Source organism: Chanos chanos, chromosome 3, assembly GCF_902362185.1.
Source record: "Chanos chanos chromosome 3, fChaCha1.1, whole genome shotgun sequence".
NCBI lineage: Eukaryota > Metazoa > Chordata > Actinopteri > Gonorynchiformes > Chanidae > Chanos > Chanos chanos.
Window position 1 is genome coordinate 44,847,108 of NC_044497.1, and position 26,184 is coordinate 44,873,291.

At 41.8% G+C, this 26,184-nt stretch overlaps 1 protein-coding gene across 1 annotated transcript in view; it reads left to right on the top strand.

Moving 5' to 3' along the window:
• Positions 1-25,802, top strand: part of pde8b (phosphodiesterase 8B) — a 43,111-nt gene extending 17,309 nt beyond the window's left edge. The window contains exons 3-22 of the mRNA XM_030768768.1: positions 6,447-6,637; positions 7,344-7,403; positions 7,654-7,711; positions 8,845-8,933; positions 9,052-9,130; positions 9,258-9,398; positions 9,536-9,624; positions 9,900-9,954; positions 13,199-13,250; positions 14,170-14,247; positions 15,645-15,721; positions 17,440-17,604; positions 19,220-19,277; positions 20,229-20,358; positions 20,911-21,109; positions 21,584-21,801; positions 22,042-22,180; positions 23,676-23,843; positions 24,025-24,154; positions 25,693-25,802. Coding sequence (XP_030624628.1) covers positions 6,447-6,637; positions 7,344-7,403; positions 7,654-7,711; positions 8,845-8,933; positions 9,052-9,130; positions 9,258-9,398; positions 9,536-9,624; positions 9,900-9,954; positions 13,199-13,250; positions 14,170-14,247; positions 15,645-15,721; positions 17,440-17,604; positions 19,220-19,277; positions 20,229-20,358; positions 20,911-21,109; positions 21,584-21,801; positions 22,042-22,180; positions 23,676-23,843; positions 24,025-24,154; positions 25,693-25,802 — 2,286 coding nt within the window. The remainder of the gene's footprint in view (positions 1-6,446; positions 6,638-7,343; positions 7,404-7,653; positions 7,712-8,844; positions 8,934-9,051; positions 9,131-9,257; positions 9,399-9,535; positions 9,625-9,899; positions 9,955-13,198; positions 13,251-14,169; positions 14,248-15,644; positions 15,722-17,439; positions 17,605-19,219; positions 19,278-20,228; positions 20,359-20,910; positions 21,110-21,583; positions 21,802-22,041; positions 22,181-23,675; positions 23,844-24,024; positions 24,155-25,692) is intronic.
• The last annotated feature ends 382 nt before the right edge of the window (positions 25,803-26,184 follow it).

Here is a 26,184-nt window from a genome sequence, read left to right on the forward strand (position 1 = left end):
CAGCAGAGTGTGTTCCTCAAAGAGGATAGGTAATGGGTTGTTTACTATGCCTGTCAGAGATTCGTGGCCAGAGAAAGGACAACTTTGTAGCCTTTTGTACAATCATGTAAGACAGTATCTGACAGTGAGAAAAACATTTCCAACATCTCGAATTCGCGGTTTGTACCCTGTTTGCCAATTGTGATTGGAAGTCCAGGGGTAAGCACATGGCCTTGTTCCTTTGAGCAGATGTGGCGGCCAGGGTCACTCTTGTCCGCACTCGCCGTACGACCTCACTGTGGGTCAAGCCCGTATGTGGTTGTGGGTATTTCTGTTCAAATTGCAGTCTCCTTTGCATTGTATTGCTGAAGAATGCTGGTCAGCTCATTGTGTGAGAAAATGGAATGGCTGTCTTCAAATGGAGGTACTGAATGATAGCCTCAGTCACCTTGATTGAGGTGAATACCTTATGAAAGGAAGACTTACAAGACATCATGGGTAATTGGGCATTTTCAAATCAGGAAGAGATGAGGGGAAAAAGTCAAAGCCTGACTCTCAAATCCCCAGTTGTATAGGCATGAAAAATGTTTTTCTTTCTTTCTTTCTTTCTTTCTTTCTTTTTTTTGATAACTGTGAAGTGAATCTTGAGAGATCTTAATGTCCAGTTGTATTGGGAGATCTCAAAGTTGACTAAAATGTCATATTTTAGCATTTCTCCATGAACTTCTTTCAGTGAATCCTGATTTGTTTTTCAAAGGTAGTGTCTGTTTTTGAAGTCCTGTCCAGTTCTGATGCATTTTAGTCCATTGCCAATTTTAGCACACCTGGTTCACTTACCCAAAGGCTCAGCAGTGCGTTACATGTTAAAATGAAAATAGTCAGAATATTGAGGGTAAAAAAAATTCTGCTCATCATTTGGATCAGGCCTCTACCGCTGGTTACATTTCTGTTCCAACCAATACATCTTTGTGTCAGTGCAGGGCTAGAAACACATTTGCGACATTTCATAACATGGAAATAAGCTTTACCCTGAATAAGCCTTATGATATTGTAGTATGTTGCTTTTACAGATTTGATGTTACATTTATAATTTAAACCTGGAAAGTCTGAGGTTGGCCTGCGGTCTGGTACCTGGAGCTCTGAATATTATCATAAGAGTGATTACTCCTTCCCTGCCCTCATCATCCAGCTTATCCACGCAATGTGGCACAGCTCCAGTGTGAACATGAAGGGAGTTATGTCTGTCTGTCTATCTATCTATCTATCTATCTATCTATCTATCTATCTATCTATCTATCTATCTATCTATCTATCTATCTATCTATATGTCTGTCTGTCTGTCTGTCTTTCCTGATTTTCTCGCTCTCTCTGGGGTTTCTTTGCTCTTCTAGTCCAATGTGAAGCCAAGGATGAAAAGTCATTCTTCTCTGTGGTGGTGTCATGCACAGGTAGAGGGAATACGAGAAGTGTCTCTAAAAATCCAGCCATATTATGAGGGAGAAAATCATGCCATTTACAGAGGAATACAGCAAGATGCTGAGGATGTGATGGCCTAGTTCTTACTCAACAAGCCCAGAGAGGGAGGGAGGGAGAGAGAGAGAGAGAGAGAGAGAGAGAGAGGATGTTCTGTTATGTACTAAAAGGCTTTTCTTAAGAGACTGCCACTCTGTGGTTTGTGGTAACATTACATCCACTTTCAAATATTTAGGATGACAGACAGAGGGACAAACTGAACTGCAAGGAAAGAAAACACTCCTCATAAAGACATGAGGAAACACACTCATTTTACTCAAAAATGAAGAGTGCTGTAAGACCGTCTAGGATCCTTTTCTCCTCAGTACCCACGATGCAACATTCCTCCCAAGTGAAGTTGTTCTGATCAAACACAGAGATTCTGCGTGGAGGAAAACAGAGATGTGTAAAACAGATACAGGGGAGAGAGCTCAGGGTATGTGAAAGACAGAATGAGATGAGGGGGCAGGGGGTGAAAGCTATGTGTGTGTGTGTGTGTGTGTGTGTGAGAGATGTATATAAATGTAGAGAGAAGGATGTAAAGTTGTACTGTATGACTTAAACACTGTTTTGTACTCTAAACAGACCTGAATGGAATTCTGTTCCATTTCTTTATCATGGTATGGGTAGTGCATTATGCAGTGCCAAGATCTCACCCTAGCTTAAACTAGCTTACATGATTAACAAAGGACAGGAATTGTGTGTGCGTGTGTGTGTGTGTGTGTGTGTGTGTGTGTGTGTGTGTGTGTGTGTGTGTGTGTGACCTTAAGTGAATTGACCCTTTGTAACTAAGACTCATTGCAGCAGGAGCTTGAGTTTGTTGATGATTGTGATGGTTACTATGGCAGTGTGTGTATTTGTGTGTGAGAGCATGTGTGTGTTTAGGTTTGACACCTCTGTCTTCTCTCTCCTATATTAACGGCTATTCCTGTACACACTCAGAGACACACGCACACATGAAAGAACAAGCATGCATACATATACTCACACTCTCTCACACACAGACATTTCATGTCTGGATTAATACATTTAAACAGTCACTCAACTCACTGACACCAGCTTCTCTATTTTTGGGAATTATCCAACTTTGGAGGATGTATGAGAGAAAGCGGAAGAGAGAGGTGTGTGTGTGTGTATATGCATATTGGTCTGTCTATAAGTGTCTGTGCGCCTGTGTGTGGGTGCATATGACCTGTATGTGTGTCAGTGTCACTGTGCATATTCGTATATCTGTGTGTGTGTGTGTGTGTGTGTGTGTGTGTGTGTGTGTGTGTGTGTGTAAGTGCGAACAGGTCAGGTTAACCTTTCAGACTTGCTGAGTCAGACTTGGCAGAGACAAACGGGGGATAAATCTCTCTACACAGGAGACACTACCCTGGATAAAGAGCTTATCAATACACACACACACACACGCACACACACTTAGAATAAAAGTGTCAAGGAAAAGAGTGGACCCTATTAATGCCAACATGTTCAGAAATCAAGCTCACATCTCTGTGATCACAGGGCGGTTTCCTTTAGAGTGTGGTTCTGTTTTGTTCTCACATGAAGGGTCAAGGTTGAGGGTGTAGTTTGGAGGTCACAGTGGAACTGAAATAGTGTTGGTGTACGCTAGCTGGTTAACTGGATTTCAACTGGTGTGGCAGAATGTTAGTTTGCTGGTACTGGAGTGTGTTAGCTGGTATGGACATGTGTGAGCTAAGAATGAACTGTGTCAGTAGCTATGGATGTGGCTGAGGTGCTTGTGTATGGTTTTGTTTGTGTTTGTCTCCCTGTTTGGTTAATGATGAATTGGGATTTGAAAATGACTTACTCTTAAAAATCTTTGTGTGTGTGTGTGTGTGTGTGTGCGCGCACGCGTATGCGCCTGCATGTATGCATGCGTGTGTGACTGAAAAGGGCCAGGATTTGAGGATTTTTGGGGTTTTTATTGCTTGTTTGTTTGTTTGTTTGTTTTATTATTGAGCTTTAGTTCCAGATACAATGAGACGTTCTGGAAATCTGTCTGAAATACCTTAAAATACAATAAATGCATAATAGATAGGGAGATATACATAGGGCCTTGTGTTGTGAGCTTTTTTTTGTGTATGGTGTTTCAGTGTTTATTTTGTTTTTCTAGTCAACGCTGAATCTTTGCATTATGGCAATGTTGTTTCAATGTTAGATCAACGTCGAGCTTGCATTTTTCTAATGTTGACCCTGAGGTTTTGGTTATTATCTTTGCCAGCTCCTCTCAGGTTGGGGTGGGTTCTGGATGCCCCCTCTAGGTGCCTGTGTAGTACTGCATGGTGGGCCTCTTTGGTGAGGTGGATTTGGGAACCTGGACCTGTGCGACAGGGTCCATGTAGAATTTCACACTCTAGCTCCATGGTTACACAACCCTGTAAAGGATGAAAGAGTGTTGACCTTTCACACACACCCACCAATGCCATGTCTCTCTCTCTCTCTCTCTCTCTCTGTCTTTCCTCTCCTCCCTTTATGCCTGTGGCAGACAAGCAGTGTGGTGTGTGTCATAAGGAGAGAGATGGTGGATTTTTTTTTCTAACAAAGCTTCATAAGAGATCCTGAGGAACGTTTGATAAGATGGATGAACAGTGACCACACATATACACAGTACACACAGAGTCACTCACACACAGCCACTCCACACACACACAGGGTTATACTCTATCTGACTGCATGTAATCTGGTTTTGGTAGAGGTTGTTTATTTTATACACATTTCAAAGAGTTATATTTGGAAAGCGTTTTTCTCTATTATGCGTGCACACACACTCATACACACACACACACACACACACACACAACCCATAGTGCTGAGGGACAGTGTCCATCTGTTAACTCTGGGAACAGGCCAAACACTTTTAGACCTTTATATTCCCTCCATCATTTCCTGTCCTCTCACTCTCTCTCTCTCTGTCTCTCTCTCTCTCTCACTCTCTCTTTCTCTCTCTCTCTCTCTCTCTCTCACTCTCTCTCTCTCTCTCTCTCTCACTCTCTGTGTAAAGAAGAAGGAGATGAGCTGTCTCCTTTTCTAACCACTGAGAGACAGCAGATGTTCCTCATAAGGCTTAAGTCTAATATCTGTTAAAGCTCTCGGTTAGTGCTTCAAGTTAGTAAATCAATCAAAGTCAGTTACATATACATTTACTCCTCTAGCTCATGTGCTTACAGTGAGCCACGTGCATTTGGTTTCTCTTAGTGGTCAAACCTCAGGCACAGTCATTGGGATAAATTTCTCTCTGAAGGCAGGGATGCTTCATGCTCAGGATTTTTGAACCCACAACCCTGGGCTGTTTCCTGCATCACTAAGCCCCTGTCATCCATGTTAAGTTAATCTGTGCTTTGACTCAGCTCTGAGCAAATTTCAGATCAATATCAGCTGTGACTCCAAGGCTAATACGGACTATGAGACAAGATTTAAATTTCAGACCAATATCAACTGTGACACCAAGGCTAATACGGACTATGAGACGGGATTTAAGGCCAACTGTCAGATAAGGTCTACCACTAACTGTGACTTTAATTACTGGACCACTGGACCTGGGAGGTTCTTGTCTGCCCATGTGTTAGGTCAGAATGGGTAATTAATATCTGATTCTATGAATTTATTTTCACTTGGTTTTTTTTGTTTGTTTGTTTTTTCAGCTCCAGTTAGCTCAGATCTAAACATGCATCTGACCACTTCAGGAGAGCTTTACCTCACAGTGTAAACTGAACAAATGTGTTAATTTAAGACATGCATTAACACTCTTGATGGCTTCCATATTATCATTGTTATACAAGCCTGTTTTACAACACCTTTTGTGACTGTAAACTGCCTGTCAAATACTGAAGTCATGATGTCAGTTATCATTGATGTCCAACTCATGGTAATATGAATTTGTGACATGTGCTGGGAAGTTTTATTAGTTTTTGGTAAAATTTTGTCAATGTAGCCAATTTAGGTAAAATGTTTGCCAATTTTTGGGGGGTGGGGGATGGATGGGACCATTCCAATCATGGTGGAAAACTAGTCTATCATGACAAACTATCCCCAACAAACCTCAGAGCCTCTCGCTATTGGTCAGCGGTTTCAGAAGTGTCCCACCCCTGTACTATTCTGGAAACAAACTTCTGAAAAAGATTAACAAGTATCCTGCATTTCCTCTGCTTCCCACGCTCCTACTGTCTGCAGAAATTCTCCAAAGCTTTGCTCTGTGAGTGTTAGAGGGAAAATATACTGGGCCTTTTGGTTTAGCAGTGGCTGCAGCTGCTGCTGCTTCAGACTAGCACTAATTTCTACAGAGCTCCCATAACACGTTATGAGCAAGTTCAACTGCATCTACTCTCTCTCTCTCTCTCTGACTCAAGCATTCCTAAAAAGCTTCACTTTCTCAACCATTCTCTATTTCACCTGTCTCTCTCTCTCTCTCTCTCTCTCTCTCTCCCTCTCTCTCTCTCTCTCTCTCGCTTTTTCTCCGTCTCTCCCTATTCTCTTATTTATTCTTTTTTTCCCCCAACCCAAAGGCACGGCCTAACGTACAGCTCTGATTGGCTGATGTACAGCCTGGCCTCTGCCCAATCATGAGTCTTACTGTAAACTCTGCCTGATTTAGTGTGGGTATATTGTGCCATATGGAAAGAGAGAGTGTCTGGAAAACGTTATGTTTTAATGATGCTGACATGTAATGTTTCGGAATAGAAGTGCAGCCTTGATTTACGTTCAACTGTGTCACACAATTGCATGCATAGGAGGAATTATTGTGTGTGTGTGGGTGGGAACGCGTTGAAACACACAATAGAGCTGCCCTGGTCTCTAACCTAAAAGTCTTTGAAATCATTCTGTCAAGCATCACTTTAAAACATCCGAGTTTAAACTCACTTTGTTTTAAGAGAAGTTTTGTCCATTACGTATACCATGAAGTACAAAAGCCATGAAGTACACAATCTGTGTTTGTTCTCTTGCTTTGTCAGGTGCTGTTGGTGTTTGCGAAAGAGGATTCCCAGAGTGATGCGTTCTGGTGGGCGTGTGACCGCGCTGGCTTCAGGTGTAACATTGCACGTACGCCTGAGTCAGCTGTTGAGTGTTTCCTGGACAAACATCACGAGATTGTGGTGATCGATGGAAGACACTCACGTTACTTTGAGGCCGAGGCTGTTTGCCGGTAAGAATGAAACATTCGTAGCATAACCAAATAAAACAATTAACACAAAGATTTGTGTGGACTTATTCTTGAGTGAATGTTACAGTAACATACTTAGTAGGGCTGTGTTTTGACTTTGACACCGCAAAATATATCGGGTTTATATGTGCTGATTGGCTTTTGTTGACCATCAAAAACATTACATGATTGCACATTAATCCCATATATAGGACCTTAAAGTTAGTGTAGAGTTTCAACTCTGTTTGCTGCTTTACACACACACACACACACACAAACACACATGCACACACACACACACACTTGGCAGAGACTGAGGAGAGGGATTGGCTGGGAACAACTGAACTTTGAATAAGCACGTGTGTATATGTGTCTGTGAGTGTGGGGCAGAGAGAATTTTTTTCCCTCCTCTGATGTGGTTATTACATCACTCTCCCACTATCCACATGTTTAAATAGGGCTTGATTTTCAGAGCTGCTTTACTTGTGCTCACTACAGTTATTCAAAATGTGAAATAAGGACTTAAAACTCCCAACTGCCAAAAGTAGTTTCATCAGCTGTGTGATTTGATAAATGCACGAGTACACTTTTGTGTCAACACTTAATTTGATTGTATGGGAACATTTTGTTTCGTAGTTTATTTAAGCGATAACTGACTGTTTTTCTTTTTTTCCCCTCCCTCCCAACTCATCCCTCTCTCTTTCTTTAGGTTGATTCGAGCCACAAAGCCCTCAGAACACACAGTCATTTTGGCTGTTGTACCACAACAGTAAGTCTCTCTATTCTGCTCCATCTATCCTTCTCTCTCTTTTCCACTGCTCTAAATCGTCCATCCATTCCTGTTCCTACCTCGTCTATCCATCCATCCATCTATCCATTCCTCAATCCATCCATCCATCCATCCATTCCTCCATCCATCTTTCTTCTTTGAAATTCACTCAGATGATGTGAAATTTGTGAAAATGATGTCATGTTTTAATTAAGACATATCCTCCGCTTTGGTTTTTATTTCTCATCAGCACCTCAGATCAAGAGGAGCCTTCTGTCCTTCCTCTTCTCTGTGCTGGATTCTCTAGGGTAGGTACTGTTTGCCACTGTGCTGTGTTTCTTTTGATTCTTCTCGTTCTTTACTTTGCTGTGTTGTGACCCTTTGCTGCTTATGACTCTTTTCTTTGCTGTGCTTTCCCTTTCCTGTTTTGTCCTCTATTTCTCTGTGCTGCTGTGCGCTGCTGTTCCTCATTATGTTGTGCTGTCCTTTCTTGTGTTGTGTTGTCCTGTTCAACTGTGTTCAAGGGCTTTCAATGTCCATCCATAATCTGCAATTATAGACCTCAAATACAAATTGGAATTCTCCTGAAGTGCAGATAGAAATATGCATTTTGTAACTCTGATGTGTGTTGATATGCTCTTTGCTGTTGGTAGTAACTGCTTTGCTCTCCCTGGCTGACTTGAGCTGTTCCTTACAGTGTTCTTGTTGTCACTGCTATGGGGCACTTTAATTGGCTCGGCTATGTTGTGTCTAGGCTGTTCTGTTATTTTGCTATGTTTTGCTGTTCTTTCCCATGACCCAGCCTAGGCAGAACGAGAGAATAAAATGCTGTCTAAGCTTTTCCGATACGAGACAGAGGGCAGTTAAGAAAAGGTTGCCTGACATGTGAGGAAAGACTATTAGTACATTATTAGAACAACAGAGTATATGCAGAAGGTCATTACTGATCCTCAGATTTGATGAGAGTCCATTTTAAGCACATGTACCAGTCTAGGCTACAAAACTTTTGCTTTATTAAAGATTTGCTTTATTAAAGATTTATTCTCTGGCATGTAGGCTTGATCTTGGTTTCAATTTGTGAAAGTGGAGGAGAGCCTAGTAAAACATGTCTGTATCTTCACATGGTGAAGAATCTCATAAAAATGAAGAGAGAACAATTGTCAACACCATAGTAATGTATGAGTTAGTATCTGTATGAGTGTTTGTGTGTGTATGGTGCTCTATGTGATAGAATTGAGAGTTCAAAGTGTAATCCTGTAGAGTGGCTGCCAAAGATAGACAAGAACCGATCTTATTCCTCCTCAGAATCTAGTGCTGTAATGGTACGCAGAGCCAAACCCACTGATTTCTGATGACTTAATTTTCCCTTACCCCCAACCCTGCCCCTCATCTCTCTCTCTCTCTCTCTCTCTCTCTCTCTCTCTCTCTCTCTCTCTCTCAGAGGTATCTGGAGAATAACAGTGTGTCAGCCTGCTATAATGAGCTGATTCAGATAGAGCATGGTGAGATTCGCTCCCAGTTTAAACTGCGGTGAGTGTCTCTAACCCCTGACCCCGACTGTGACCTCATCCCACCTCAACACTTGCGAATATGAATTCTCTCTTTTATTACTGGATCTCGGGCTTATTGACGGTCATGTGTGTTTCAGGGCATGTAACGCTGTCTTCACTGCACTGGAACATTGTCAAGATGCTGTGGAGATAACCAGTGAAGATCATGTTATTCAGGTACACTGGACAGTTTTATTTTAGTCATCTGTCGTGGCTCGGCTAATGTGTCCTGTCCTGTTTGGATCTGGTCACAGTAGGCACAAATGGTCTTTAATGCGTACGCCTGTGTGTGTATGTGTTGTAGTATGTGAACCCTGCGTTTGAGAGAATGATGGGCTACCACAAGGGTGAACTTATTGGCAAAGAGCTGACAGAATTGCCCAAGAGTGAGAAGAACAGAGCTGACCTGCTGGACACCATCAATACCTGCATCAAAAAAGGAAAGGTGAGCCAAGCAGAGCAGCCTGATTGTTAATGACCGTGTCAGATTGTTCGCCAATGAATGGTATGTTTGGTTGTATGTAGGTGTTGATACATTGACACAAATGTTGATACATTTGTATGGAACTGTGTTCTCTGCAGGAATGGCAGGGGATCTACTATGCGAGGAGGAAATCTGGCGACAGCATTCAGCAACATGTGAAAATCATGCCAGTCATTGGCCAGGGAGGGTAAGACCATCTGCGGTTCTGTTTGTCGCTTTGACACTGTTATACTGTCTGGTAAGGCTCATTTACACAAACAAAATCTTAAACCTTATACCCTTTGTATATTGGTTTGTTTTTTGTTTGAAATATGTAAACAGGTGTGTTTTGTTCAAATATGTAAATTCATGTGAATCCGGCGTAACTGAAAACATGTAAACATTGATAAGCACAATTATGTTAGGACATACGGAAGGATGTGTGAATCCCTGATTAATGCTTTAAAATATTCCATCTCACAGAAAAATTCGCCATTTTGTGTCCATAAAGAGGCCTTACAGTGACAACAACAGACAGGTGAGTGTCTGACCAGCTTAGCACGGTGCTAAAATGTTTAAATTTTTTAGCATGTATCTCAGCTAATAACATATACCAGACTGTGATAAGCTTTTCAAACGAAACACTTGGTTTGGAGAGAGCTGTCAGCAATTTTGGTGTACTTAATGGTATCAGTAGCTTTGACCTGACACATGTGTTAGGCCCTCCAGTCAGTATGTTGTGTGCTGGCTTTGACTTTCATTTTGTTAGTATAATTTTGTTTACTGCCAGCTTGGTGTCATGCTTTCAGTTTGCTTCATTTGTTTTGTTTTCATTTTGTTCTGTTTAGTTCAATTCAGATCCATGCAGTTCAGTCTGTGTTACACAGACCTCAAAGTCTTTGTCATGCTGAGCAGTGTAACTGAATTCGTCATTCGCCAGTCTTCTAAAGATGTGTACAGGGTGACAGGACGAGAGAAATGCTATCTAAGCTATGCAGCAGCAGAAGACCCTGCTAAGACAGTAGAGGGCAGGCAGCCAGGCGTCAGGACTATTTATATCAGCACAAAGATGCTGTTAGCTTTAGCATTAAGCGTTAGCGCATAGCAGCTTTCATCCGGTGTGTGCAAGTCGCTGGTTCAGAATTAGCATGTAACAGCTTTCATCCTTTGTAAGTTACAAATTTAGCGTTAGCACATTCCTGAATTCATCCTGTGTGTAAATGAGTGGTTTAAAATGAGTTTATTCTTGTGTGAATAATGGAGGGATATAGGCCTAGTCTTAGCACATACAGTAGTTCCTTTCATCCTAAGTGCACTTTTAGTGAGTTAGATAAACTTTGGAATCTCCTCACAAAATGTAGCAGCATTCCCTGTGTCCCAAAGTTAATCTTTCTGTTTCCCAATAAAATTTAAATAAAGACAGTTAACAAATCTCCATTTTGGCAACACTAAGATAGCTGTCGATATGTACTGTTTTCTAGTGGACACGTCTTTAAAAGCTAAACAGGCAAGTCCGCTTAATATAGATTGTTTATCTGATTGGGTGGTTCAAAGCAATGTTTTGTGGTGTTCTAAACTCAACTTCTGATATTTTTGACTGTGACTAAAACTAATCAGATGTTAAAAGCACTCTTTTAATATTAAACAAGCTTGGTCACAGTTCTCTCAGTTTAACAATAATTCATAATGTTTCCAAGCTGAAGAGGGTAAACATGGATACTTTGTCCTGTCAGTGGTTATATACAGAACTTAATTCAACTCAGAAAGAGCATGCTATGCACGGCTGTGTCCCATCACTCATGTTTACTGTTTTGCAATCCTATTTACTGATCACGGTCTCCAGTACACAGATTGGAAGAAGACTGCCTTTGACCTGGTTGAGGTCATATGGTTTACTCTTGTGTCTCTCTGAAGTACAGAGATTTAGTCAGTTGTATTGTTTCTGAACGAGTCTTCTTGTTTCAACATGGTCCTTTAAAGGAAATGTTGCCATATTGATGAATTGCAGCTTCTTGTTGTGTGATGTCAAACAGAATGTTTTCCACATTTTTGACTGGGTGTTATGGTGCTGTTCAGCTTTTGATTGGATGTTAGACAAATAGAGTTTGAATTTTGTGAAAGATCAGATTCTTGATGTGCGTCAAAATGAAAGAGGGTCAAAGAGAGAGAAAAAAGAGAGAGACTAATACAGCCAGAGGGATGCAGACAGAGATAGAGAGAACAGCTGTAATCCCACATGCCCCATGTGAAGGCTCACTAGCTGGATTAAAGGTCATATATCTCCTCTGGGATTGGCTGAATCTCTCACTCCTCCTCCTGTCTCTCTTCCTCTGTGCCTTTCTCCTCTCTCCTCATCTCTGCTCTCTCAATGGAACCCACCCCCCCAGGAATGCATTCCCACAGTCCACTGTGGTTATCATGTCATCTGTGTCCCTCATGAGTCTGTGGCGCTGGCTTTATGGAATATGGAAGTGTGTGTTGGGTTGGAATACTCTGCCCTGTGTGTCAGGCAAATATCCAGCCGCATCTTGCCTTACTGTGGACTAGTGCCTGACGGACAAGTTTGAGGGGTATTCAGGAGAGACTGTGTAGCATTTGAATTAATGGGTCAAGACATGAGATGACATTACTATTGCACCGCAAGAGATTTTCTCTCTTTTTTGAGAATTCCCTTTTTCTCTTATTTTAAGGACACAATCACATATGATCCTCTAGACCCCCCCCCTCCCCCACCCCACCCCAAACATAAGACATAGTGAGTGATACTTACAGATGTATCCTTCACAACACATGGTGTCTTGTCCAGCTGTGAGCTGTGTGGCGTTGTCAAGTTATGTAATGAGCTCAGAAGAAAGTACTATTCATGGGACAACCCTTACAACCATGTAGCAATATCAGGGAAAGTGACCCTTTGTTGATATACCTGTACAAATGAACACAGTTCCCTTGGACTCCCAACTGTAGGTTGGCACAGTTGGATTGAAATGTTGAATCCCAAATATAACCCAGTGCCCTATTTGGAGAGACTTTTTCAGTAATCTCTTCGTGCAAGTGTTTTCTCATTCAAATAGACATAAAAAGAGGAGTGGAGTGCAGGGGAGGGCTAAATAGATTTAAAAATGATTTGATTGGTGAACAGATTTCAAGGCACTTAATAATTTGTGGGTAGATAAGTGGAAAGTCACTAATTACTGCTGGTTGAAATACTGATAGCTAGTCAGTTAAATATATGGTCACAGTATCACCTGTGTATATTGTGCAGTGTTTTGTTGGTTTCCCTCTGTTACTTGTACAAGTCACGAATTTTGCGGATATGCTCTCATAGTCCAGTTCTACATGCATTTCAAAAGGCCGGTTCTACATGCATTTTGAGAATTATTTGTGCTTAAATACCAGAACAATTTACTCATTGAAAAATGTATTGAACTAGAGCGTGACCATGGCAAAATGCCATTTGAATATTTGAGTAGTGTCTGAACAACTGAGACTACACACTCTGATCATGCTAGAATGGTCAACGCAATTTATGTATTTTCACAAGTGTAAAATTTGTGATTGCATGGCACATCCTTAGTCTAATTTTCACAACACAGCATGACATGCTTCCATGCTGTCTATTTCTGGGTTGTATTCAAATGAATTTGTATCTGTATTTTTTTTCCCTTCATATTGATTTTGTGTGTGTGTGTGTGTGTGTGTGTGTGTGTGTGTGTGCGCGTGCATGCGTGCGTGCGCGTGCGTGTGTGTGTGTGTGCATGTGTGTGTGCATGTGTTTTTTACAGGTCCATAAGATCAGTCGAGAGGAGCGGTGTTGTGGAGAGCACTCTCAGACAGGTGGTCTTCATAATCTTTATTATTTGTTACAGTCCACAGTCCACATCATCATTGCTTCACCTTTGCTTTAGATTCTGCCCATTCTCTCCCAGTAACATAACCATAAGCAGGTTGTAAAACAATGCATTGCTTGCAGTAGCATTGTGGACAAAATATGGTGCAGAGGGAATATTTGAAACTGTAGCTTGCTGCTTTACTACCTGAAATCTGTTTACACAATCCAACTGAAACTCAAATTGAATTTAAAACTTAACATTGCTTGAGTTATTTGTATTTGTTGAATACACTGGATATACAGTCCTGTAAAGCAGCATTTATAGAGACACTGCTCACTAAGTAAGTCACTTTTACACTAACCAGGGTAACAGTGTGTGCTTGTGCTGTGTGGGGTGGTATGCACATGTCTGTGTATGTGTTTGTGTGTGTGCATGTGGCTGTGTGTGGGAGTACAATGAGAGAATGTTATTGGTTGACCTGCTTAACTGTGCAGGGTTGCATTTGAATAAATTCTGCTACAAGATTTGGCTACTTAAAGAACAAACATGATGGTGGAAAGATGAAAACTGAGCGAACCTTTCCTTGAAAGACACTTTCTACTAATAAATGTTCCATCTGTCTCATAGAGAAAAAAATGAACTACTTCAACATGAATTATTAGGTTATGGTTTTCTGTATGCAGTTCATTTGAAACTGAGTTTGGTGACAGCTGCTTTTCTCTACTAATGGCACTTTGTTTAGGTCAGAATGTAAACCTTCTCCTGCAGGAGCTGAGAGATATTAATACCCATTTTTCTTTCTCTCTCTCTCTCTCTCTCTCTCTCTTTCTCTCCCTATATATATATATAAATATATCATTCTTTCTCTCTCTCTCTCTCTCTCTCTCTCACACACACACACACACACACACACTCTTCCTCAGAATGCCATTCTTTGCGTCACAAAGACAGAAGGAAAGAGTCAGTGGACGTCAGGTCAATCAGCTCACGCAGCAGTGACGGTGAGTGTGTGTGTGTGTGTGTGTGTGTGTGTGTGTGCTTTTGAGTGCGCGCGCGTGTATGTTTATTGTATATCCGTGTGTGTGTGTGTGTGTTTGTTTATTTTATGATCATGAAATGCAGCCTAAGGGTAAGAGGAAGACTGGTAAAAAGAGGAGATGTAAGTAGAGAGATTTTGAGGGAGAAAATGAGAACGTGTGATTGTACACATATGCATGTGAGAGAGAGAGAGAGACAGAGATAGATGCAGGGCAGACAGTGTGCTGGTCACAGGTAGAGACAGAGGGATTGAAGGATAAGGTCATGTGAATATAGCTGTAGAAAGAGGAAGGAGAGAAGAAAGATAAGCAGATATAATAAATCATGTTCTCACAGAATGTAATATATAGAGAGTGGACAGGTGACATAAATAAAGAAAAGAGAGTAAATGTGATGAAAATGTAGCTTGAGTGATGGGGAGGAGACGAGGGAATTATGGAGGGGGGGGGGGGGGGGGTTGAATGAGTCATTGAGTTAGATTGCATGATGGGATGTGCTTGAGCTGAAGAGACCTCAGTGTGACGCGTCGGTCACTGATGACATCAGCACTCCCGCTGCCCCAGTGCAGTCTGACGCAGTTGCTGCTATTTTTAGACACTCTTTTCTCGCTCTCACTCTCTGCCCTGCCTCTCTCCCTCACTCTCTTTCTCTGTCTGTCTGTCTGTCTCTTTCTCTCTCAGTCTAATAGTTCACATCTATCCGCATATCAAACACCTTGCATTTGCCTGTGTTTGATTTTGACTTATATGTATATAAAAACAGGTTTGTTTGTTTTTTTACATCTGTGATATTTATAATAAAAACCGGGTTATGAACATTTGCAATTAATGATGAATTGTTTTGGAGATTAATTGTGCATTGTGCAGTGTGTAAAACATTTAAATGATGAAGAGTTTTCCAACCAATAGGAAAATTGATGTGAAGAGGAGGTATGAATAGAGAGATTTTGAGAGAGAAAATGAGAATGTATGGTTCTTGAGTGGTTCAGAAGTGTTATTTTAATAAATTTTTCACCTAAAACTTTAAAAACACCTGTCATGTGAAGACAATGTTAAGTGTCTCAACACTGGGACACTGACAATCTCTCCAGAGTCCAGACCTCAGCTATCTGAACTGACCCGCTTCACTGACATTCCTCAGTGAGAACATGTCTTTGCCAAATCTTAATGGGAAAAATTCTCAAAACATTTTGAACAGGAAACAGGAACAGTTTCTTTACTAGTTTTAAACTGGAATCATTAGTAGTTCCTGATTTAAATGTTTGTGTAATGATTCTGATTTGGGACATTTCTCTAATAGTTCTGAGCTGAAACATTATAGTTCTTGACTGGAGCACTCCTCTGTGTATCCGTCTCCTTAGCAGCCAGTCTACAGAACCGCAGGTACTCTTCCATGGCCAGAATCCACTCCATGACAATAGAGGCTCCCATAACAAAGGTAGGCTTATGCTGCACTACACACACACACACACACGCACACACTCTCCAGATATTACAGTCTGTAGTCTGTAACGCATGGATGATTTGTCTGGAAATTACTCCTGTATGACATGAATAGACTGGTTTTTGGCAAATTAGGTCCAGTCAACACAGTTTGTCCCTACAGTGAACAATCCTATTGCCATAAGGTATGTAATAGTTATAGATTAGTAATAGTTATAGAGTAGTAACAGACTTCTCTGACGTAGATACTCAAACTGCACGTAAAGATGTGCAACTTTTAATTACATCTTTAAATTGGACTTAACACTTTTCATTTCAAATATCTAACTTTATCTCACCCATAGATATAGTGAATCTGTACCAGTGGACCTGTATTACCACTGCAAATGATTTATGTCTGATGAAGACATTACAAAACACTATTACTTTCTTAGTTCATCTCACTGTATTCAGTGAGAGATACTTTGTCATCTCAAAGTATCTCTCACTGTAAGATACTTTGAAGCTAGTGATGGCATCATGTGTAATATGATTTGTAGTTATGTTATATCCAGTAGGCGATTTGTAGGGGGATGAGGGGGGATGCAATCCCCCTTGTTAACAAAATGACCAAAATGCATCCCTCCTGTTAACCTGCCATCCCCCTATATACTCTATAGAGTAGTGTCAGTGACCATTGGGCCGCCCCCCTGTTAAAAAATAGCAAATCACCTACTGGTTATACCATTTAAATAACTTCCAGCTCTTTGTAGACACCAGTAAAATGTAAATGACAAAACTTGCTGTTGTTTCTTGTCAATCTGTACCATTTTTACTCTCCTTCACATGGTTCAGTTCAAGTCAAAATTTTTCAATTAGAATGAAGCCCACAGATCATTTGTGTGAGAATCAAACTCATACCCAGAGCCTTGCTTGACCTTTGAAGGAATTTTTTGTTTCTGGGTATTTGTATAAACAAGTGAGATGAGAGACATGATTGCATTCAGTTGGACTCTAATTTAATGAGGGATTATCATACAATGATGATCATTCTTACAGGAATGTTCTTTTCCATTATATCTAGTTTGGGCTGTGCACTGGGCTCAGTCACGCAAAGTTCTTACCACAGGCCTCTACCCTCAGTTCAAAGTTCTTACCACAGGCCTCTACCCTCAGTTCAAAGTTCTTACCACAGGCCTCTACCCTCAGTTCAAAGTTCTTACCACAGGCCTCTACCCTCAGTTCAAAGTTCTTACCACAGGCCTCTACCCTCAGTTCAAAGTTCTTAGCACAGCTCTCTACCCTCAGTTCAAAGTTCTTAGCACAGCTCTCTATCCTCAGTTCAAAGTTCTTAGCACAGTTCTCTACCCTCAGTTCAAAGTTCTTACCACAGGCCTCTACCCTCAGTTCAAAGTTCTTACCACAGGCCTCTACCCTCAGTTCAAAGTTCTTACCACAGGCCTCTACCCTCAGTTCAAAGTTCTTAGCACAGCTCTCTATCCTCAGTTCAAAGTTCTTACCACAGGCCTCTACCCTCAGTTCAAAGTTGTTAGCATAGCTCTCTATCCTTAGCTCAACGTTTTTAGTTGCATTAAATGAGTAGTGTAAACTGATTCCTGTTTCTGTCTCAAAGGACTCTAAGCTATAGTAAGTCTGTATTGTCCCTTTGCGTGCGTGCGTGTGTGTGTGTATGCGTGCGTGCGTGTGTGTGTGTGTGTGTACACTCATGCACAGGTTATAAACATCATTAACGCTGCTCAGGAGAGCAGTCCAGTCACCGTGGCTGAAGCTCTGGACCGTGTGCTGGAGATCCTCCGTACTACCGAACTATACTCCCCACAGCTGGCCTCCAAAGAGGACGACCCACACACCAACGACCTCGTCGGGGGGCTCATGAGTGTGAGTCAGAGGGTTAAAGTGGAGATAGGCTGGTGGCTGGTGTGAACAAATAGTTATTTATTAGGGGCTGATGGAGGCAAGCACAAAACCATATATGGATCCAATGGCTGACTACTTTCTGAAAGCTTCATGTTGTATCCTGTTTTGTGATTTTTACAGATGCTGGTAAGCAAAAGATATTTTAGTTGAATATCTTCTGAATACATATTATACGAGCTTCAACTATAAATCACAGCATTGAGGTAGTCAAATTGTATCATCAAGTGTGGTCAGGTAAATTATTAATTGTTTCAAGCCTCAGCTTTGATTTTCCAGAACAATCAATCTAGTTACCGACTACTCTGACTCACCCCTTGTGTGGAATAAATCATATGTGTAATTATCATCTGTTTTGACTTAGTGATTGTGTGATTTCAGCAGGACTCTGTGATACAAGACAAATTTCTCTTTTGGGACAGAATAAAGTAAATCCCTAAAAAGTGTGTGGTAGTCAGAGCCGTAGTCATACTCATATAACAGTTTGTTAAAACAAGAACCAGAAAAATTCCTAAACTTGAAGAGCAGACTTGACTCTAATGACTGAGAATCGATGAAGTGTGTATGTGTCAGTGCCTGCCTGTCTGTCTGTCAGCATCACATCTGTGATTGGTCGGAATAGAGGGGTAGTGTCTAGTTATTCACTTTGGTTCTCAGCATTATTATTACCAGTCTTTTATTGCATATGAATAGCAATAAGCCGTAGACAAAAGGCCCAGAGAGAGAGAGAGAAGAGAAAAGAGAGAGAGAGAGAGAAGAGAAAAGAGAGAGAGAGAGAGAGAGAAGAGAAAAGAGAGAGAGAAGAGAAAAGAGAGAGGGAGAGAGAGAGAGAGAGAGAGAGAGAGAAAGCTTTGAACCAAAGCCAAACCTACGTCTGGACATCAATGGGTGCCAAATGTGTAGAGCTGCTGGTCTGTGCTGCGTGTTTGCAATCAAAGCTGATCCCCAGCCAAGGATCACATCTCAAATTACATTCAGCTTCTCCAAGCAGGTTTACATCAGACAGTAGGATCTTGTCTGGGAACCTACTTCATTCACATTTAGCTTTTTAACATGTGTATTTTTTTTTTAACTTAAATGACATTTATTTATAACCTTATCACATTGGGAATGACCATCGCTTTTATGTGTGGGAACACTGGTTTGACTTCTTGGGGGTTTTAGACAGCCGTATTTTTTTCTGGAAGATGTTCAGAGGGTTTTGGAACAAGGTCAAAAGCTTATGAGCTTGTTGTGATCTACCAGGAATGAGACCCTTTAGCCAGAGTGGTGATTGTAACCCCTGTAAATAGATGTTTGTATATCTAAAGTCCCATTAGTTGAAGCCTGGTCTGTCTAATGCAGGTCTTGGTTTAAATTATGGGCTGTTTGTGGTTATTAGAGTTTGGCTCTGGTTTCTGGAGTGTTTTATCTCTTCCGCAGAGAGACGACAAACAGACATGTAAGCTGTTGAATTGTGGGTAAAATAACTATGCAAGACCTCTTTATGATGTGATAAAGTAATGATTGCATTGGCATGAAATGAATATGTGAAGTTCTTATTACGCTCTTTCTCTCCTACCGTCTTTCTTTCCCTTAGGATGGTCTGAGAAGACTGTCAGGGAATGAGTATGTCTTCTCGAAAAGCTCCTTTCAAAGTAAGTGCACAGCATTAGCTTCAAAATGACTTTAATATCTTAGTAAAACACTCTCTTACATTCAATGAATGGCTTGATAAACAAGATTCTTGGAAAAAAAGAGTTGTGTTGTTTTTTTTTAATAGCAGACATTTTATTGCTTACATGAAATTGAGACATGTAAAGTGGGATAGAATACACTTTTCGTCCAATTGCCGGATGATCTCTTGCATAACGTTACCGATCTGAATCGGAAAGCACATTATGTATAATTGCATAAATGAAGTTACATTTGTTCAAGTCATGCTCTCTAATCGCGTAATCTGGTAAATGTTCTACTCATTGATAGCAAGCCTCTCTCAAAGATCAAACCTTTCTGCCTCTGGATGCTAAGTAGAGGCACAGTGTGTGATGTAATGAACCATGTACTGAACTTATATTTCCTAAGCAGACAAACTTAATATTCTCTTCATATTTATTGTACCATCCAGAACAGGAGGCTTTAACTCTATGCCTGATAGACTTTTATTTCTCTTCCCAAATTAAACTTAATCTACCCATACAACCAATACACTGTTCTCACTCCGTGTACTCAGTGCACTGCCTTTACTGCAACCACCCACCCAGTAAACTGTCCTCAGTGTAGGCTTATGCCAAGTGAACTGACATTGTTTCAGCTTTATAACCCAATACACTTTACCTGCTCTACCCTGTCTAACATCCTAAATGGTCTCCCATCCCATGAACTGTCTCTACTCTAACCTTCTGGCCAATAAACTGTCTTCACTTTCATCTCATTAAACTAACCTTTGTTCTCACCCTTGAAATCTTTGTTGTGAGGGGTCAGGGCCTGTGAGTTCTCCTGTATAAATAAATAAATAAATAGATAGATAGATATAAATAAATAGCAGTTTAGGGACTAAATGTAACCTCAGTTCTGTTTGTGACCTCTAACCTGTGATGGTTCCTCAGACATCAGTCAGACTCATCTGGCCATTCCAGTCACACTTAACGACGTCCCTCCATCCATTGCTCAGCTGCTGGACGATGAGGAAAGCTGGGAGTTTAACATCCTCGAACTGGAGGCTGTCACACACAAGAGGTATGGGGGCAGTTGGCAGGTTGGGGCAGGTGGGAGGTTGGGGCAGGTGGCAGGTTCGGGCAGGTGGGAGGTTGGGGCAGGTGGGAGGTTGGGGCAGGTGGCAGGTTGGGGCAGGTGGGAGGTTGGGGCAGGTGGCAGGTTCGGGCTGGTGGGAGGTTGGGGCAGGTGGGAGGTTGGGGCAGGTGGCAGGTTGGGGCAGGTGGGAGGTTGGAGCAGGTGGCAGGTTGGGGCAGGTGGCAGGTTGGGGCAGGTGGGAGGTTGGGGTGGGTGGGAGGTTGGGGCAGTTGGCAGGTTGGGGCAGGTGGCAGGTTGGGGCAGGTGGGAGGTTGGAGAAAGAGTGAGAGAAAGGAAAAAAAAGGGGAGAGGGATAGGATGAAAGAATACAAGAAAGTAGATCAAAAGCATAGATCAATATAAGAATGTAACGATTTAAAATGGGAAAAATGGTAAATATGTAAATCTGTCAACTGTTTATCAACCAGACATTTGTCTGTGTGTGTGTATATGCGTGCATTTGTTTGTGTGTGTGTGTGTGTGTGTGTTTATCTGCAGGCCGTTAACCTACTTGGGCTTGAAGGTTTTTGCGCGTTTTGGTGTATGTGAGTTTCTGAACTGTTCAGAGGCTACACTCAGGTCTTGGCTGCAGGTGATGGAGGCAAATTACCATGCCTCCAACTCCTACCATAACTCCACCCATGCTGCGGACGTCCTGCATGCCACTGCCTTCTTCCTCCGTAAGGACAGAGTCAAGGTAGAGTTAAATAAAATAACATGTTCTTCAGAATGGGAAGAAGGCTTTGTTTGAACTCTGTCCTTCTCTGTCTGTCTCTGTCTCTGTCTCTCTGTCTCTGTCTCTGTCTTTCTCTCTCTCTCTCTCTTTCTCTCTCTCTCTCTGGCATGTTTATTATGATTTGAGTTTCGTATTATCATATTAGAATGGCTGCGTGGTGAAAAAATGAATAATGGTGTGGTAAATGACAGTATTTTTCTCAACAGATCTATTTTTGGCTCATGGGTTTAACAGAGACCCACATTTTTCTTCACTGCAAATTATCATTTCAAAATTGAACGAAGGATTTACAGTGATTTAATCTCAATAAAACCAGAGTTATACTGAGTCATTTAAAGGAATTGAACTGAACTGAACTGAACTCTGTGTGTGTGTGTGTGTGTGTGTGTGTGTGTGTGTGTGTGTGTGTGGGTGGGTGGGTGGATGTGTGTTTAGGCTAGCCTTGATCAGCTGGATGAGGTGGCAGCACTGATCGCAGCAACGGTGCACGACGTGGATCACCCGGGTCGTACGAACTCCTTCCTGTGTAACGCAGGAAGTGAGCTGGCCATTCTGTACAACGACACAGCCGTGTTAGAGAGTCATCACGCTGCTCTCGCTTTTCAGCTCACCGTGCGAGACAGCAAGTGTAACATCTTCAAAAACATGGAGAGGTATGCACACACACACACACACACACACACACACACACACGCACACCACTGAACTGACTGTATAAATGAACGGTCTCAAAACCATGAAGAGGTTCTCACAAATGTGGTCATGCCAAGACACACTCTTCAGACAGCAATATCATCAAGAACATGGACAGATACACATGCGTGCACACACACATACACACACACGCATACACTAATGATAACCTTCAAATGGGAGTGTGTGCGTGTTTCCAGGACTCAGTTTCGGACATTGCGGCAGGCGATCATAGACATGGTGTTGGCTACTGAGATGACGCGACATTTTGAACATGTCAACAAGTTTGTCAACAGTATCAACAAACCCATGGCAGCCATCGAAGAAACCAGCTCAAATGTGAGTTGTGCACACATATACAGGGCTCTCTACCTGGCATAGCTCTGCTGTGTGTGTGGGTGTGTGTGTCAGGGTTATTATAGTTTTGAAATTTTAATTTTTTATTTAGTTTTTCAGTTTGGTTTTTGATTTCAGTTTAGTTTTAGTAAGTTTTACTTATGCATAAGTAGTTTTAGTTTTATTTTTATTTTGAGGAATTGACTAGTTTTAGTTTAGTTTTTAATTAGTTTTAGTGTTAGTTTTAGTTTTTCAAATATTATGAAGGCCATGATTTATAGAAGCTGCAAAAGGCAGGACGAAAGAATGTATGACATCAAATATGATTTACACAACCCTTGTTTATGAAAGGTCCCATATTGTACAAAGCCATTAAATGGCTTTGCATAATATAGGACCTTTAATAAACAGTCATAAAATTTTTATTCTTGTACACCATGAACCAGGGGTGGACAACTTTTTTTTTCCAGAGGGCCATATTTACTTTCATAAAGTAAGCTGACGGCCACATATTGGACAATTGAAATGAAACGTAAAACACATAGTGCTGCTATGTTAAATGATATGAATTTGATATACATGAGAGATTACTTTACAGTAGCCTGTATGCCAGCCTACTCGAAGGCCTGACATTTTTTACGACTTTATGTCAATCTGGTGTACCCTGAGGTTACAATAAAAAGATTTACTTTCATAAAACCATCCACTTCAATGCAGTATCAACTTTTACATTACCCTCCATCTTATTAATTGTCATTGATCCCTTGAATGAATATAAGAAGCTGGGCAGTATCTTTAAAGTCCCTGCTTTGGTCACATGCTGTACTGATTGGTTCTCGCGTGGTTCTTATTTGCATAAAGTTGGGGATTCGCCATCTCATTTTTGCCTTGCTCCGCCTGATACGCTCCGATTTCCAATACGGTATCCCACAAATGTTACCGTCGCTTTTCATCACGACACATTTACTTTTGTCTACTATGGGATTGTGGTCAACGTATTCCCATATTGGACTGTGCCGCTTTCTGCCTGCAACTTTAGCCATTTTCAGAAAATCTCATTGGCACGTGGTTGATGCTAGATTGAGGGGGAGGGACGCTCTGCTGTGATTGGTTGGAGGGGCGCCTGAAGGAATAAATTTTAAGGTACGCACTGCAACCACAGTGCAAATCATCTACGGGGGAAACAAAAACGAAGCTGATTTTACCTGCAATTCTATTTCATTTTAGTATGTGTTGCATTGTTCATTGTAGTTTTTATTTCGTTTTTGTGTTTTGGAAAACTGTTGTTTTTCATTTTTATTTCAGTAAAAAAAATCTTTTTTTTTTACTGCTAGTTTTAGTTTTGGTCTTAGTTTTCGTTAACTATAATAACCCTGGTGTGTGTGTTATGAATGTGTATGACCCTTAATAGCCAAGAAGCCTTGATAGTTTCACGTTATTTGACTGATTGAATGTAATCTGTAAGCCATGCATCTATATGTGTGTGTGTGATGAACAGAGTGAAGGCAGTGACTGTGAGGGCTCTGCCAACATAAGGAATTCTCCAGAGAACAGGCTGCTGATCAAACGCATGATGATTAAATGTGCGGATGTGGCCAATCCCTGCAGGCCTTTGGAGCTGTGTATAGAGTGGGCTGGACGAATCTCTGAAGAGTATTTTGCCCAGGTATACACACACCCCCACACACACACACACACATACACATCCCCACACGCGCACACACACACACACACACATGCACGCGCCCACACACACACACACACACACTTTTGTGTTTGCTTGTGCATGTGTTTGCCTTTTCAACTGTTTCTCTATCTGTACTATTGTGTGTGTGTGTTTTCTGCAGACGGATGAGGAGAAAAGACAGGGTCTTCCCGTGGTCATGCCTGTATTTGACCGGAATACCTGCAGCGTTCCCAAATCCCAGATCTCCTTCATTGATTACTTCATTACAGACATGTTTGATGCCTGGGATGGTAGGAGTTCCACACTCACTCCTGCTCTTAAAGCGCATGGCCAAGTTCACTCTCAAATAGTTTGTGATTATTGTAATATGAGAAGAGTAAGAAACAAGAAAAGAGATGTGTCTGACAGAAAGAGAAAGAGAAAGAGGGAGCGGGTAATGAACTGGTCTGATAAGTCAGTTGCACAGGATTCTGATCTGAGATCAGAAAGTGGAGACACACATTGGAGGATTACTGAGAGGTTGTAAGCGTTGTGAGGAGGTTAAGACAATGTTGTGAATGCGTTGTTAAAACATTGTGAGAAAAATGTTAAGATGAGGTTGTTAAGAGATTGTGAGGGCAGTGTAGTGACAAAGCATTGTGGAGGGGTTTTCATCGTGTTTTGGTCTTGTTGCGGCTGCGCTGCGTAGAGCTTGCGGCTGCGTGGTAGAGAGGTCACGGTTGCGTTGTGTAGAGTTTGCGGTTGTACTGTAGGACAGTTATGAGAATGTTGTGAGGAGAGAGCAGAAGTGCATCTGGGGTTTGTCTGGAATTTGGTGGAATGAATGTTTTTTGGGGGTGGGGGGTGAGGTCACTAGTTCCCCTTTTCCCACTGTATGTAGAACCCCAAGAGCAAACATGTTTACTGTCAACACAGAGACCTGATGATGTCACGGAAAATTAGAAAAAACAGAGAACAAGACCACAGGGGTTGTGTCAGTGTGTGAGTGTGTGTGTGTGTGTGTGTGTGTGTATGTGTGTGTGTGTGTGTGTATCTAGGGGGGAGTGGGTTCATGATTGCAGTTCAGAAGGCAGTGAAGCAGCAGACTTGCATAGAGGCCTGTACAAGTTTGAATTCTCGAGGTCGCGAGAGGGTCATCACCGGCTCATGTCATTATGGAGAGGGCTAACAGGCAGAGAGGGTGAGGCGCAGGATGGGGGGGATGGGAGGGTTGGATGAAGGGGTAGGAGTTTTTGTCGGAAACAGAGATAGTAAACACGCACAGCGGGGGCTCAACTGGCTATGCCAAAGAACCTTCTAGTAACCATAACACACGTACACATAAACAAACAGTTTTATATACACAGAACTTCTGTCTCTCCCTCATTCTCTCTCTCTCTCTCTCTCTATCTCTCTCTCTCGCTCTCTCCATCGCTCTTTCTTTCATTCTCTCTATCACAACCACACACACACTTCCTCTATCCTCCGTATCTGGTCCTAGAGTATCACGCCACTAGACAGGCATTTCTAATCAGTCTATGAGAGGGTGGAAGGGAGGAATGTGTGTGAGGCAGAGAGCAGAAGATTTGTAGGACGCAGTTCCACCACATGACATTATGGCATTGTCTTAATAAAAAAATCCTCAGTGCATGACAGTACATCCTCTTTCTCTTTTCCTCTCTTCCTCTCTTCCTCTCTTTCTCTCTCTCTCTGTTTCTCTCTTCCTCTCTTTCTCTCTCTCTCTCTCTCTCTCTCCATTTCTCTCTCTCTCTCTCTCTCCATTTCTCTCTCTCTCTCTCTGTCTCTCTCTCTCTCTCTCTCTCTCTCTCTCTCTGTCTTTCTCTCACAGCCTTTGCCAGTTTGCCTGGTCTGATGGAGCACCTGTCAGAGAACTATAAGTACTGGAAGACTTTGGATGAGATGAAATGCAAGACCCTACGACCTCCTCCTCCACCCTGACCTCCTGTGATGTTGTGTGACCCCTCTCCTTGACCCTCCCTGTGACCCTGCTCCCGCTCAGGTCAAGGGGTCAGGGAAAGGAAGTATGAATGTAGCGTGTCACTCTTAATTGCCTCCCCACTGTGATACTACTCAAAAACCCAGGCCTCAAAGGTTCCGGGTCCCCTGGCCGGTCCTGTTCGACAATCTGCCCCGATTCTGAGGGTACCATACCAGAGAGACGGAGCACTTTATCTGCAGAAAGACCTCATCCTCTCTTTTTTCTTTCTCTCTTTCTGTGTTTTTTTCCAATCTGGTTTGTCTCTTTTTTTCTCTTTTTTCTGCCATTTTTTAAAAAGTTGTCTGGACTGTTTTTAATATTCTTTTTCATAAAGTTCTGTAA